The following is a 16334-nucleotide window of genomic DNA, read 5'->3' as shown; positions in this document are numbered from 1 at the left end:
TGGGTATTATTGTGAACTCGTGTTCTGTCCTTTCTATCAAACAGATGAAAGAGACTTAAAAGAAAAAATAAAAGCCCAATTCTTTAAACCAGTGGACATTCTACACATATTTTGTTTTCTTAAAATGTTCTTTGTATGTATTCAGAGCTAAGATTTCTCCGAAAATTACTCACTACATTTTGAGTGTGTCCAAATACATGTTCATTTAGGAGTTATATTTACATTTTTTGACATCTCAACATAGATGAAGAATCAATATCGAATTCTGGGTATTTACAGGGCTTACAACCTGCCATAGGCTGGTTAAGTCACTTTTAACAAGTGCAACATTCGCCATTCTACCCATGATTGACAGCCACACTACTAAAATTTTTAGCTCCTAGATTATCATTAATCTCATGACAGTACATACATATGAGTTCTCAGCAGCCATCTATGTTACATCGAGTAAGCTTTTAATGTCTGTAAGATCCCGACCACGGATTATTTTACATACCGGGAAACGTCTAAAAACATGATTTAAAAAAAATATGCAGCTTATAATTTGACCAGTTAATTTTAATCACAACACTTTGAGTCTGTCCAAAATGTGGATTTTCCCCGTTTAGGAGTTGTTTAAATTTTTTTTGACATCTCAACATAAATGAAGAAGAATATGGAAGTCTAGGTATTTACAGGGCTAATAACCTATCATAAGCTGGTAAAGTGATCACTTTACACATGTGCAACATTCACCATTCTACGCATGACTGACAATATAATATTTTTCTGCTACATAACAAGGATTTTTCCACATATACTTTACTAAAACCGAATAATATTCGAGCTCGTTAAGGTTAACCTTGAATATTAGGCGCACAATAATATTGCATACAGACTGTTGAATCGTTGTTGTAATTACACAGATAATATATAACATAAGTTTAACCGTTTGCCTCACATATTTTCGCCTAACGGTTGACCGGCGGTCTCGATGCAGAATGCGGGAATAACCCCAAATTGTGTATTTAAGACGTTAGACGACCAAGTATACGTTGCACTTAACATTTCGCTCACTCCTTTCAAGAACGTCATAAATCAAAAAACTTGATTTTTCAGGAGAACGTTTTTTAAGTTTAAAAATATATTACAATGTATTAAAAATAAATATCAAGCCACTTGTTGAACTTTTTACTATGCAACAGATCTTTTTAGATAAAACCTGAAGGTTTTTTCTCCATTTGAAAAATATTTGGTTTATTAAAAAAAAAAATTAAACCTTACCTTTTCTTCAAAATTCAAAAACAACACTTTCTGCCCTGTAGCGGGTAAATATTAAGTTAAAAATATGTCTCTTTTGCTGGGCATTCCGAAAACATGCACAACTGAAAATTGACCATTTTTATGACGTTTTTGAAAGGAGTGAGCGATATATAACATAAGTTTAACCGTTTGCCTCACATATTTTTGCCTAACGGTTGACCGGCGGCGGTCTCGATGCAGAATGCGGGAATAACCCCAAATTGTGTATTTAAGACGTTAGACGACCAAGTAAAGGTTGCACTTAACATTTATGCGTATTGGTGTGACATGTTTAACGTAAAAATAAATCTTTTTATTCCCGAAGAGGTCTCGACATTTCCACTAAGACTATAGCTACAATAAAGCAATATTTTTTTTTTAAATAAACTTTGGCTGAAATGGCATGTAGGTTTTAAAAGCTATTGGTCTGACACACATAATTATACTATACGAAAGAAGACGGATGTTTGAGTATTTCAGGGCTCATGACCTGACATTCGGTTGGCTTGTGATGTTTTTTTTTTTTTGTTTTTTTGACTCTTTATTCCAGCTTGACTAAGTGGTGGGTGCAATACTTAGTCAGCCATATATGTTTTACAACATTTTATTTAAACAATGAAATTAAAAATAAGAAGGAAATAAGAAATTGAAAGAAAAAAAATAATAAAAAATAAAAATAATAATAAAAATAATAATAAATTTGGAGAGATGTAGACGAAAATTAGCTCGCTGGCAAACGCAGCACTGCGCTCCAGTGCCGCCACATGTCCAGCCCCCATCTGTGCTCCACAAGCCGCTTTATGATGAGGTTGGAGCTCTTCATCAGCCTCTCCCGGAAGCCTGCCACTCGGTGCCTTAACAGGCCATCCCAATGTGGTAGGCGTGCTGTGGCAAACATACCACTCGCGCTGCAGTGTCGGGGTAACTTCATTAAAGCTCTGTAGCCGTTATTGTAGCATATTTTCATGCTCTTTAAGCTTCGTTGTGTAACCTTACACCATAGCTCGCTGCCGTATTGCTGCGTACACAACACTTGGAACAGTCTATTTTTTACCTGCGCGGAGCAGTGGGCAAAGCGGCGTGTCAGCATATTGGCCCGCACGCAATGAGCACGATACTGGCGCTTGATGTCCTCATCATCCGCACAGTTCTCCTGTAGGATATGTCCCAAATACTTGAAACTACTTACCCGCTTAACTTCTTGTCCATTTATAGTTATGGGCGGTACCTTTAATGAGTAATTTTTGGGTTTAAATACCACAAGCTCACATTTTTTGGCGTTGTACTCTAGGCCGTTTTCTGTGGCATAACATTCACAAATGGCAATAAGTTTACGTAGGCCAGCTATCGATGGTGCCATCAGGACCATATCATCGGCGTATGAGATGGCATTCACTCTCCCTCCTCCTATGGAGCATCCCGCATTTACTTGGTTTAACCTATCATGTAATGCATCCACGTAAAGGTTAAATAGGCTAGGAGATGTGATTCCACCTTGTTTGAGTCCTCGCTGAGCTTTAAACGGAGTTGAGGTTTCGGTCCCCCATTTTACTCTATAAATGAGATTTTCGTTGCAGTTTTTTAACATGCATTTTGTCGTAGGACATTCAATTGATTTTTGTATTTTTTCTTCCAAAATGTGATGTACTACTGTATCATATGCTTTCCTGAGATCCATAAAACAGGCATATACTGGCGTATTTCGGCGCACATATATATTTATAGTATTTTTAACAGCGAAGATAGCTGTGTCCGTTCCCGATCCTTTTTTAAAACCAAATTGGTTGTCGGTCGTTTTTAGGTTTTCAACAGCTTTCTCCATCATTATGTTTTCTATGGTTTTTGCCGCCATGGTGGAAATCGCTATTGGCCTGTAATTTTCTTTTTCTGTTAAATTTCCCATAGGATTTTTCGCAATAGGTATAATTATTGACGTACACAGAGACTTAGGTATGAACGAGTGCCGGAACATTGCTGTGAAAGCTAGCGCCCACAGTACATGTATTCTCGCGCTAGCATATCTAAGGTACTCAGCACAAATTTCGTCTCCTCCGGCGGCTTTATTACATTTCAGTGACCTAATGGCAGTCTGGATTTCCTTCACTTGTATAATGCAGGGACTCAGTGGACTCAGTGGTTTTTATACACTTGTGTAACGTTTACTATTCTGCCTATTACTAAACATCTATATCTGTATTACATTCATTTTTGAAAGATGTACATAAAAACTTTTGTTGGATTGTAGAGTAAAAAATCCATTATCCGATAAAAATAATAAAAATGTATTTATAAAATTAAAACGGGTTATTAATACAATTTTTTTGCAAATAAGACTAACATTTCAAGGCACACTTTTTTTACTAAGCATACTTTTTTACATATTTTTTTTACTAAGGGTCCAAAAAAAAACTTTTATTAGTATCTTATTTTCAACTTGGAGTTTTATAAAACATTATTTTATTATTATTTGTTTAATTTATTTTGATAACTGAAATCGAATGATAATAAAAATGCAAACACCATAATACGTATTTTCCGGATTGTTAAAAAAAATTATGATTCGTGTCAACGATCAGTAAATTTCGAATATAATAATGTCATTACCTGTAATGTACTTATGCATTATATCTTACTTTATCATTCCTTCATAAGTTACTTTTAATCATGCTTGACCATTTGAAACATGCTTGATCATTTGAAACGTTATGATGTAATGAGCATTATTATGATGTAATTAGCATTGTAAAGAGTAATGACATTACTACTGATCGTGTAAGATCCGCTTAAGCAACTAGTATTCAAGTTCTGTCCTTACCTGATGCAAGGAACCTAAATTCCTTTCAGTGTCGAATCTTTGCTGCGTGGAAGAGCCGTTGCTTCCTCTGTACGCCGGGTTCTTGGAGAACTTCCGCATTCCCGAGAGACCGGACCCGTTGCACGGAGTAGGCTGATAGTCGTCATCTCCGTCATCGTTCAGGTCCACCGTCTCCAGCTCCAGGTCGCCCTCGTTGCTGCTCGTGAAGGCCTCATTCACGTAGCCTTGTTTGGCGGACCCGTTAGACGAAGACTTGATCATTATGGAAGTCGAGTTGTCTGAAAAGAAAGTTTGTCGTTTCATTACTCGTATCATACGTCTGTGCATATATATGACCCACGTTATATATGTATATCCATATACTCGTACAATATGACCCATGTAAATATATCTATATATATGTATATACAATATGAGCCATATATTATATGTGTATATCCGACATAATTGTACATGAACATATGGGTGATATTGTGTATGTAGTCGATGTTTTATTGAAATGACACTGGAATTTTATTTATATTCACACACGCTATGTATTTATTTTTATGTATAATGTCTGAACGTTTTTTTTTCAAATCAAACATATTAGATAGGTACATATATAATTTTCCCAATAAGTAATTCGAATTACTCACATAAAGACAGTGTAAAAGTAAAGTACCTAACAAAAACTTAATAAATAACAAAAAATATGGAAAAAATATGCTAGATAAAATAACGTATCAAGATTTAAAGCAACAATGGGGTGACATCTACAATTGAAGTAATTTATTGGGGTAAAATAATAGAAGTTTTATGAAATTTAACATAAAATAAAGAAAAAAAATAAAAGAAATAAAACAGATATGGTGAAAATTAATGTAAAAGATAAAAATATGAATTTAAATATATGAGAATAGGATTCAGGAGGTGAGGATCCTTTTAATATAATTTTTATATGGACTTTTCTTTAACTTGGTATTTTTTTTATTTATGTAGAATTAACTATTAACTAATTGTATTATTAGAATTAACTAATATGTCAAAGGTTACACAAATTATATTCTATAATATAATACAAACTGTATTTTTATTATAAAAAAAATGTAGTACGACTCTTTAGGCGTTGCCTAGCTGAGCCAAAATCCTTACATGTTTATTTAAATACAAATAATATGTGTATATTGTAGAATGTATACCTTCAATATGTCGTAAATATGAAGTACGTGCTTACTTGTTATTGCATTGCTGATAACAAACTACCGACTGTGCATTTCGTTATAAAACAAGCGGAAAATTGTACACGTCATATGAAAATATATTGTATAATAACATTGTAGCAATAGATCCCAGGTATAGAAGATAGATAGGTACGTTAAACTCTTATTTTTCCAGACAAAGAATTGAACATTGTTTTTTTAACCCTCATCCGCACCCGATGGTGCATAAGGCACTGTATCATATAAACACAGAGTTATCTTGATCGTTAACACATGAAAGAAAGGTGATCAGCCCTCCGCTTCAGGTACTAGTCCAGGGTAATATTGAATAAATATTCTAGTGAAAACTCACTCATATTTATTTAACCCCCCCTTGGGAATTGAACCCGGGACTTCCAGTACGGTAGACGAGCGTGCTGACCATTACACTATGGAGGCGGACAAACAAAGCATTGTTAGGGGCATCATAAATATACAGGCATTCTTTATCCTCACCTTATTTATATTTTGTATTATTGGAACAATTTTGAAAAAAACTTAATTTTTTTAATATGCATGTAATCGTATAACTTGTTATATTGTTAAAATTTTACGCATAATTGCCCACTTATGATTAGACATAGTAAAATTCATTAAAAAAAAAGAAATGTGAGTGTTTTTTTTTTAAATACTCGACATATTTTAATGAAGTAATAAAGGTGCTATTATTGAACGGGAAATCACATCATTCCGGCAGATATTATAGATAATACGCACTAAAAGGTAATATAACAATATTATTAGAACGGCGCTGCAATAACAACACTATATTAACAAATGATGGCCTTTATATTAGATGCTACGTAGTATTTTGACGAATCGATATGTTCCTGCTTCCACTCTGACTCAACGAACATGACCTAACTGAAGGTTAGGTCAATAAAAGATAAGAAAATAACATTGATAATTATTTTTTCATCCCCGAAAGAATAAAGTGAGTCTGATAACATTTATTTATTTGTTTACATTTTACAATACTTGTAATATAATTAATATTCATATGTTTTTACGAATATTTGATCTTAAGTACGTTGTACAATAGGACAGTCGCTAGGTAATTTGAAAATAGACCAAAAATCTCCTCAAGAGTTATTTTTTTAAAGGAATAACCAACAAGGCTTTTATTTCGAAGGCTTTTTTGCAGGTATAATAATAAGGATAGGGAAAGTAAATGTAAAATATACTTCACAAAAACTCAAGCCAATCGAAAATAAATATTTCATGAATAGACCATGCAATAGCCGAGAATCGAACCCGCGACCCTAGTTTCGCAGTAAAACGTCTATCCAACTACATCACGGCACCTGCATGACAATAAAATTAAAAGTTATTAATAAATCATTAGTAATATACTCAACGTGATTCCTTTCGAGGTTCTTAAAGTCGTTTCCATAAATGAATCACATCAAATATTTTTGAACAAGGATTCAATAGTTCTGAGTCAGAAGCCACGCCATACAAATGTATATGTTTGTTATAATATGCATTTCTTGGTATACATTAATATGTAACTTGCACGGAAATATGCGCAAGGGACCAGCCTGGTTCCATTACCATTCAAATTGACAATATTTACTTCACTAATGCTCAACTACGAGTAAAGTAAAAGTGACGTTTAAATAAATTCCCAATTTTATTTATCGCCTTCGGGACACTTCATGGGATCTAAGAATTTAACCGTTAAAAATGTACATTCAGTTAATTCATAATGTAGTTACAATGTCTTAGAAAGTCTAGCGGAAACATCACATTATGTTTCTTATCGCTTACTATTTAAAAGCTGAGAACTAGATTAGCTCGATAATTAAATGAAACGTGATTATGTGAGATTTTCTCCTCTAAGCAACTAATGCAAAATATTTTGCTAAGAGGTAAGCATGATTTGATTTATGTATTCAACGAACAAGGAGAGGAAAATTACTATGGCAAATATACTATATTCTTCATAGATCCTCAGGATCTGTCAGTGCCTCCATCTCTCGCTCTTGGGATGTTGACTTCCAGCTATCTCTCCACCTTTTTGGAGGTCTGCCTGGGGGTCTACGTACTTCGGGGTTTCTTTGAAGGGCGATACGTGGAAGTCTGTCTTCTGACATTCTGTTTACATACTCATTCCAGTATCGCCTTCATTGTCTCCTCACATCACGATATCTTCCGACTTACACATGCTCCGGATATCATTGTTTCTTACGCGGTCTCGCAACGTGTTTCCGGTTATACATAGATAGGAGAGTTTTCATCTCAGAGATTCGAAGTCGAGATTTTGTTGTAGAAGTATCTGCTCTTGCCTCAATTCTATAAGTGGCTATTGGTCGCACACATATTTTGTTTATCTTCCTTTTACTTTCCATTCTCATCTGTTTGTTCCTTATATGGCAATATGAATTCATTATATCCCGGGAGAAATAATTTCTTCGCGGGATTTGAACCAGGTCCACCGATGTCCGGTGAGGTTCTTTTTCCCACAAGCTACATTGACACTCATTCGAGAAATTGGAGAGAGAAAAAAAAATCTATTATCGAAGTGAATTTTTCCAGACATGTAATCTATACATTGTCATGGTGATGTATTTTAATTTTTTTCTATTCCGAGATGAATTTTTACTTTATTTTACAATGTTTTGTAAAATTAAATAAAACCTAACTATCTAACCATCACGCAACTTCTCAGCTGGGGTAGGTAGAGAGTAGAGAACGCCTCACAAATCTGTATTTGCAAACAATCATATTATACGTTTAAAATATAATAAATATGTATTTCATTATCGGATACAGGTAGGCAGATCTAATGGTTAAATTAAGTCTTCTTCTTTTTTAACCCTTATCCGCACCCGATTTTGCATAGGGCACCGTATCGTATTGACGCAGTGTTACCTTGATCGTTACACGAATGCAAGGTAATAACTCCTGCGCTCTTGCGAGACCAGTGGAGGGTAACATTAAGTAAATATTTATGTGTAAAATCAGTAATATTTCATTTCACGTCACATTTTGGGAATCGAACCCGGGACCTCCAGCACGGTAGCTAAACACGCTAATCATCACACCACGGAGGCGGACTAAGTCAAGCCCTAATAATTATTAATGGAAAAGTGAGAGTTCCGTAATACATTAATGGTTTTCCAAGCTGTCGAGTGTATCCCAAACAATATTTGGGTGTTTATTTGGCGAATCGGGCCGGGAAAGCCTTTAAAAGGTTAGTAAATATTTCCCTTGCACTGGGAGACCAGAAGATGGAGGAGGGTGAGTGTAAAATTGGTATTCTATGGGTAAGAATATTCAGTTAAAAACTCACTTCTCCCTATATCGTGGACCCTACGATCTTATTTCTGCTTCCTGCTCCTGTCCGAAACATAATATTGGATTTCCCTTGTCAAGTGCAGAAGTTCACTGAATAAATATAAGAAAATATATTAACTTTTTAACATTTTGCTCTTCCTAAAATGTTCAATTTGACTTTATGAAAAACGTCCGCTTAAAATGCGCAGAGTAAAAAGTTTGAGCGTCAAAAACATTGATTCGCATGAGTTTATTTAATATCAAAAATTTAATTTTGTTATTTTTCATGGATATGGGACAGGAATAAATATACATTATATTTATGACTCCCAATACGAGTAAATTTAAAAAAAATAAGCAAATTATTTGAAAATAACTTAATATTTTATAATTCTCAATATTATTAATATAGTGCATGGTTGACCTCGGCTCTTAATGCATGTTTGTGCTGTAACCTCTAGTGCATGTTGGTCTTCGGGTCGACCAAAATCGCATGTGTTTTTTTAGATTTTGTGTAGTTTTAAGTGTGTAAATAGCGCTATGGTAGTGAAGGTAGTATTGTTTGCATGCCATGGTAGTGATTGTCCTGATGAAGAGACGGGTACGTCTCGATACCGGTAGACATAAAAATTATTTATTTCATTTTTAAAAAATTTAAGCTTTAATTTCATGTTTAAAGCGTAGAAATAAAAATAAATAATCACCTTCTATTCACAAACATTTCATTTAAATAATTTGACAGATTTTTTAAAAATAAAAATAATAAAAATAATAGGGAAATCGTTAATACACGATAAAAATAAATAATCACCTTCTGTTCAAAACATTTCTTTTAAATAATTTGACAGAATATTTTTTTCAAATAAAAATAATAAAAATAATTGGGAAATCGATGATCGTAAAGAATAAAAATTGAATAATTCTTTTAGTAATATTTTGAAAATATTAAATAGCAGATATGTTTGCTTCATTTTATATTATCTTTCCGCGGTATTTGCTGGTTACAACAATATTTCATTTTTTTAGGTTGACCCCAACATTGCGCAAAATTAAAAATTTATCGCGTTATGAATACAGATGACACCACTTCTGTGTCCATTTTGTAATATGCTTTATCATATCCAAGCTATCCCCGCAACCCTGGTTTATTGAAGCTTCGCGCATAATAAATCCAAACTTGAACCGCGGGGGAAAAAATAAAATAAACGCGTTGAAAATTCTGCACAAATTCATCCTCATTATTTCAGACAGGGCTAATTAAAGTAATTTAATATAAGATGGCAATTTACGAGAAAATAAGAGCGGCAGGGAATTTCTATTTTCCGCCATTAACGCTACATTAAGGCATTAAGGTGATAAATTAATAATATGAAAGAAAAAATGTGTTTTCAGCCTTACACTTATTTTCTTTTACTTCTTCAGATTAAGGAAATTGGCGGGTTTCTACTATGTTCGTAATTACGTAACATTTTAACAGAATTTAATTTTTATTTCTTTTACAATGTTACTTATTACCATATGACAACGTAAAAAAAATTTTAGCTTATTTTTTGGGAAATAGAATATTCTTGAGATTATGCAGTTTCTTTTATCACAGATGGAAATAAAAGACAATGGCACGATAAACATACCGTAATCAAGACAATCCATGTTTTTTTGGATATAAGTTTACTTAAATGTTAAAAACGCTGCAAGTTTCATGAATTAATAAATATATAATCCGAATATTTTATAATAAATAAAATTACGTAAAAAATATATATAATCCGAATTCTATTGATAAGGAAATGTGAAAATCTTAGTAATGGCCAGATTTCTATATATCTTTTACTTGTATTATATATACAAGTCATTTATGTGATCACTTTAAACACTAACTAGTATTCACCACTATACTAAACCAGTCATTGACAGGTCATAAGCCATATAACGCCCAGGTTTCGATATAACTTTCTTTGTTGTTATATCATAAAACCTTCGCATGGATAATTCCAAAATAAAACAAATCCAACATTCGTGAAATAAAAATACAAAATTGTGATCACATGCCATCCTCAGACATCAATAATATACAGTTCCACACAGGATTATGCAAGGAAAATTACTAAGGAAATGACTGAATTGCAAATAGAGACCTGTACATAAAATAATGAAGGTCCTGTCCTGAGTCTAATATAAATATATCAGTAGGAAGAATAATGACATTAGCCACTATGATATTGTTGGTACACAGTGATTTATTCCCAGTTAGGGAATTCTCAGAGTAGAGGAGATGATATTACACAGGAGCTAAACATCCCCTATTCCTACTACTTGCTACCCTGCGACTCACACCTATAAATTCAGCTCACAAATTTCCCAAAGGAATGGAGGAAAGTTCGGTGCAGTATTTGGAGCTCGAGGTAGTTTTAATCTGTTTTCACAAGTATTTATTTGAATTATTAAATTCTACTACAAGATGCACGATTTATTTATCGATTGTAGTATTACTTTATATTATAAATAACGATGATTTAATTTCGATACATGGCAAAGAGAAATTATATTGGAGAAATAGATCACTCTCCAATCAATTAGAAAAAATGCCTTTGTAATTGAAAACAATAGCCCCCGTGTAAGATTTTATGAGAAATTTAATTTAATAAAAAAAAACAACAAAAAAATTAATACGAAAAAAATATTGTTTTCACTTCATCAAATTTCTTTCTTCTGGCATATAAAATATGCACATAATATTTTATGAGATATCAATTTAATTGATCAAAATTCAAATTAGTACCGGCCTTGCGGGGGGTCGAGGTTGTTCAAAAATCTGTCACCAAGTCAGATAGGGCATCTAGGATATCCAAAGGGGCGCCCTATATAATAACTCATGTTTTCTTATGCTGAAACGAGTAATTTTTTTAAATCTGACGACTTCTTATAACAGTCGATTTGAAATAGGCAAAAGTTTGACTTTAGAGGGGCACTTCAAAAACTTCAAACGAAGATCCCAAGAAGGCAAAGGCATATATAAAAATTATATAGTGAAGTATTCTCAACAACAAAAAAATATTTTTAATGTATATTCAACAGAAATATAAATTAAAATGTTCAAAGGTACATTATTTTTAAACAGTATTTTCCTTTAAAGTACAGGTGTTTTTGACAGATATTTCTCGACGGAATTCAATTATTTATACTTAATAATATAAATATCTTATTCCTTTAAAGAGAATAACAACGGTGGATTTTTTTCGTCACACGTCTCGCTTTCAATGATATTATGGTAATTAGTATTTGAAAAGAACTCGGAGAGTGTCTGTTTATTTAATTTTTACCAATGAATTTATCCTTTTAAATGATATAAAATATTAAAAATATAGTTAAAGGCGCAAAATGTATAATAACAAGCGTTATTTGAAAAAATGTGGATTAATCTTACAAAAAAAAAATATTTAAAAAAAATAATATTATAAAATTATTTAATGCTTTAACATACCAGCGTTATAAGAAACAACAACAAAAAAATATATAAATAAGGTATACTATACAAGTATACGTTTATTACGATGATTATTTTCAGTGAATTTTAAATTTAAATTTGTAGTAATAAATTATGTTGATATGTTTGAATTTTTAATTTTTGTTTATTATTTATTATACTTTTGGAAGGAGTTAATTTATTTGCACTGTGACCAATAAGGTATTTTAAAAAATGGTTAATAATGTTGTAAATGTATTAAATATTTAAAGTACACTATGTACTATGATTTTACTATGAATGTATGTAATTTATGTTATTTATTGTTTCGGTATTCACTTTGTGGTAAAATATGATTTAATTGTATATAAAAATAAAATATTTTATTTTTTACCACTTAAGTATTATATTAATGTAAACTACATAATATATTGAATCCCGTAGATGGAAGTCTCTGTAGCTTCCGAATCTTGATGTAATAATATAATACTCGAGTGGTAAACAAAACAAGCGTTTTATTTATAATTTAATTTAATTTATATTTTCTTTAAAAAAATCTATCAGAATATTTTAAACGTCTCATAAGACGTCACGATCGTTGGCCACGCTCGCACCCTCTCCGACCCCCCCCCCCCCCCCCCCGCAAAACCACTCAACCGAATTACAAAATATTTGGTTATATGCAGAAAAATATTATGACCAGTCCACATTCAACGCTGAAGAAATAAGGTTTAAGTTATGAACGCTAAGTTAACTTATTCATAAATATTAAGATTTAGTTTAAAACACATAAATTGGATTGGGTGTGTTCCCAATATGAAAAAAAACAGTTTTTACTAATATTAATAATAATAATAATAATAATAAATATAATAAAGGTTTATTCCGGCTAGAAAGGTGTGTTGAGATGATTTGGGCATGTGAATCGAGTGAAGTAAGGATAGTTAAACAAATGTATGAGGCGAATGCTGTTGATAATAGAAACAGAAGAAAACCGATGAAAACTTGGCATGATCAAATTGTTCAAATACTTGAAAGCGTTCTGGTCAGGAGTCAGAACAATCGGCGGGTATGTATGAATGTGGAAGAGACGAAGATTGTGCGCAAAGACATATTGGTGTAGGATCTTATTATATCTGCCTATCCCTGCGGGGAAGCGGCGTGATGGTTAGTTAGTTAGTTAGTTATTTCTTAAATCTTTATTTAGTTCTACTTATATCAATATGCAGAACTTGGATACATACTAATTACAATAAATTGCATTTTATACTAGTCCTTAATACAAGAAAACATCATCAACTAGCGAACACTATTAGGAACTAAAAGCTATATTTCTCTAACTAGTATTCTATCATTCTAATTTGCAGACTGGTTTTCTAGCCCGGTCGATAAATTACGTTTTTGTAGTGACTAAACTGTTCTGCCCAGAGAAATTCGAAAATCCAGCAGAGACCAAGAAACCAGGACTGTACGGATAAAACCTGTACGAATGGTCACCCTGATATTTCTATGATAGCACCACAATACGTTCATAGTACGTACGTAGCGAAATTATAAAACCAAAAAAGGTGTGGAATACTTTTGTTCAAAGGTACTTGTATTGTAAATTGTAAATTGTATAGTAGGTATATACTCGCTTACAATACAAACACACGTAAACAAGTTTTATCACCATGAAAATAAACATACATTAGGTGAAGACGTAGCACAGTGCAAACATTTGAAGTTAGTTTAGTTTTGGTTCAAATAAATCAAACTCACATATAATTTAAGTATTAGGAGTTATTTTCATATTATTTTTTGACATCTCATCAAAGATGAAGAAGAATATGGAAGTCTGGGCATTTACGATGTAATAGATGTCCCTAGTGAAGTTCTAGTGATTCCTTGTTCTTGGCTTCTAAATTGGTTCATATATATAGAACTTCCAAGAATTTGAATAGTGTGGTTGTCAATAATGGGTAGAATTGGTGAATGTTACACGTGTGTAAAGTGATCACTTAAACCAGCCTATGACGGTCGTCAGCCCCGTAAATGCCCAGACCTCCATATTCTTCTTCATCTTTGATGAGATGTCAAAAAATAATATAATTTAAGTAGCGTAAATTTTTAAATTGACTAAAAATACATTATTCCTCATGGCACGACAAGGTACAATTTGGCAATATCTAGTTAGAATACGGGTATGCAATCCTAAGTGCCCTAATCATTGATGCTATTATACTATTCCTACCTTCCTTCTTACATTTCATTTCGTGTCGGGTCCCGTGGTTAGTGTTGCGGACTCTCGAGTCACTGTTTCTGGGTTCGAACCCACTCTACCACAATTTGATACCTATTTCTAATAATGATCCGCATAGGCTCACAGAAATAGTATGAAATTGATGTATTTTTGTGAATAATAAAAACACATATATTTCTGTTTTTTTTTTTAATCCTATAAAACAGTGATTTTCATCCCCTTGAGTTCCTTTTCTTACATCATCCAATAATTATATTCCACTTCTTTATCCGTTAATCTGGAGTGAAGGCAAGGCGATCAGTCCTACAGGACTGATCGCCTTGCCTTCACGTAATTAGAGATCAAATTAACACTGCGTCAATCCGATTCAGTGCTCTATGCACTATCTGAGAACGGGGATAAAGGGAGAAGAGAATAAAATACATACTTAAAAGTCTTTTGACTCATTCTATTACACTTTACACTTAAGAGAAATCTTACTAAAAATATGTTGTTAAAATTGAAATAGCGGTACCATAGAATGTAAATAAAAAACATTGTATTTTTAAAACGAGAAAAAAAAGACTAATTTTAAGTAATAAGATATAATAATAATAAAACCCTTATCCGCACCCCAATGGTGCATAGGGCACTGCTTCATATGAACACAGTGTTATCTTGATCGTTTACACACGAAGGAAAGGTGATCAGCCCTCCACTTCAGGTACCAGTCCAGGGTAATATTGAATAAATATTACAGTGAAAAAATCACTTATATTTATTTGACCCCCCTGGGAATCGAACCCGGGACCTCCAGAACGGTAGCCGAGCGTGCTGACCATTACACTACAGAGGCGGACAAATCTGCAATAAGATATAATATTTTTTAAAGTGACATATTATATTATTAGCTAGGATTGTAAGAAAGTAGGTGTAGGTAGACAAATAAAGATAGAATCTCTCAATAAACCAGTTTATGTTTGCGGAGAAAACTAAAAGCAGTGTGGTCAAATGATCAATGAAATAGTATTATTTATATAAAGTATGTTTCTACATTTTCAAGTATGTATTAATACGAAAATAAAATTAGCAGTAAGTAAATAATGCATTCTTAAATAAATAAGATATGTAAATTTCCACCTGAACACTCATTGAAAATTTACCTGTGTTTCTATGATAAAGCCACCATCACAATGATAAAATGATGAAAACATACACACAAAACTTTATAATTTACTCGTGATATGTATTCGACACCACTTTAAAATGGAAACAGAATGATTTGGAACAATACACCACGTAGAATCCAAGTGGATTCTCACAGAAATCACAAAATTAACAAAAAAAACTTTTAAATTAAATCACGGCGTTTGAGGTTACGTTGGTTGGAGAGTTGCGCGCGCACTGCAGATTCGCGTTCACACAACTAACTCGGACTGAGCGCAAGTCGCATGGCGCTTAGTACTCTGGACCGATGTAGAAAGTGTACAAGTATTGCGCCATATAAATTAATACACCGGTCGGCTTTATCAACTGGGCCTCCGATCACCTGTGCACTGTGTACTAACAAACACACCTGAAAATGAATGTGGAATAATAATTCTGTAACATAACGGTAGTCACCGCGGGTCAGCGCTGGGATGCCGAATGAGAAATGCATCGCAAATCGGCCAGCGGATGTATCCGTCATCCATTTCGGCTTGCAGAAGATGGCCGTGTAAGTACGTAGTACAAACAACACTTAATTACCATTTCTTCGAGTCAGCAATGACATGTTATGCTGTTGCTTATCCGGGAAACGATATTTCCAAACTAAGCACCGACTTATTATTAAATAGTTTTATGTGCAGTAGTTGTGTGCATTTCTCACGTTTTCTGAGTAGCACGTTCTTTCAGATTGTTTTTTTTTATGAACTATAAATTTACTATGTGGTTTATACATAAACTTCATAGGTACAGGTACAGACTACTTACTATGATTCGTCATCTCGTAAAATCGAAATCAGGACAAAACCTTATTATAACATTAAAATC

The 16334-nt window shown here is 33.0% G+C and overlaps 1 protein-coding gene across 2 annotated transcripts in view; it reads right to left on the bottom strand.

The window, feature by feature from the left end:
• The window catches only part of Oatp26F (Organic anion transporting polypeptide 26F), a 66003-nt gene extending 50275 nt beyond the window's left edge, over window positions 1-15728 (bottom strand). Inside the window, exons 1-2 of one of the 2 annotated variants that reach the window (XM_088257989.1) lie at window positions 15464-15728; window positions 4097-4374 (exon numbers count right to left, since the gene is read on the bottom strand). In XM_088257989.1, coding sequence (XP_088114115.1) covers window positions 4097-4357 — 261 coding nt within the window. In that variant the 5' untranslated portion in view covers window positions 4358-4374; window positions 15464-15728. Of the gene's footprint in view, window positions 1-4096; window positions 4375-15463 lie in introns of those variants that run through there. The other variant, XM_088257990.1, reaches the window with a different exon arrangement.
• Window positions 15729-16334: the final 606 nt, after the last annotated feature.

This window comes from Brachycentrus maculatus, unplaced genomic scaffold (assembly GCF_059751285.1).
Source record: "Brachycentrus maculatus isolate JH-2025_06_01 unplaced genomic scaffold, ASM5975128v1 h1tg000089l, whole genome shotgun sequence".
Lineage (NCBI taxonomy): Eukaryota > Metazoa > Arthropoda > Insecta > Trichoptera > Brachycentridae > Brachycentrus > Brachycentrus maculatus.
The sequence above is the reverse complement of the archived record's forward strand: the minus strand, read 5'-3'. Positions and strand labels throughout refer to the sequence as shown.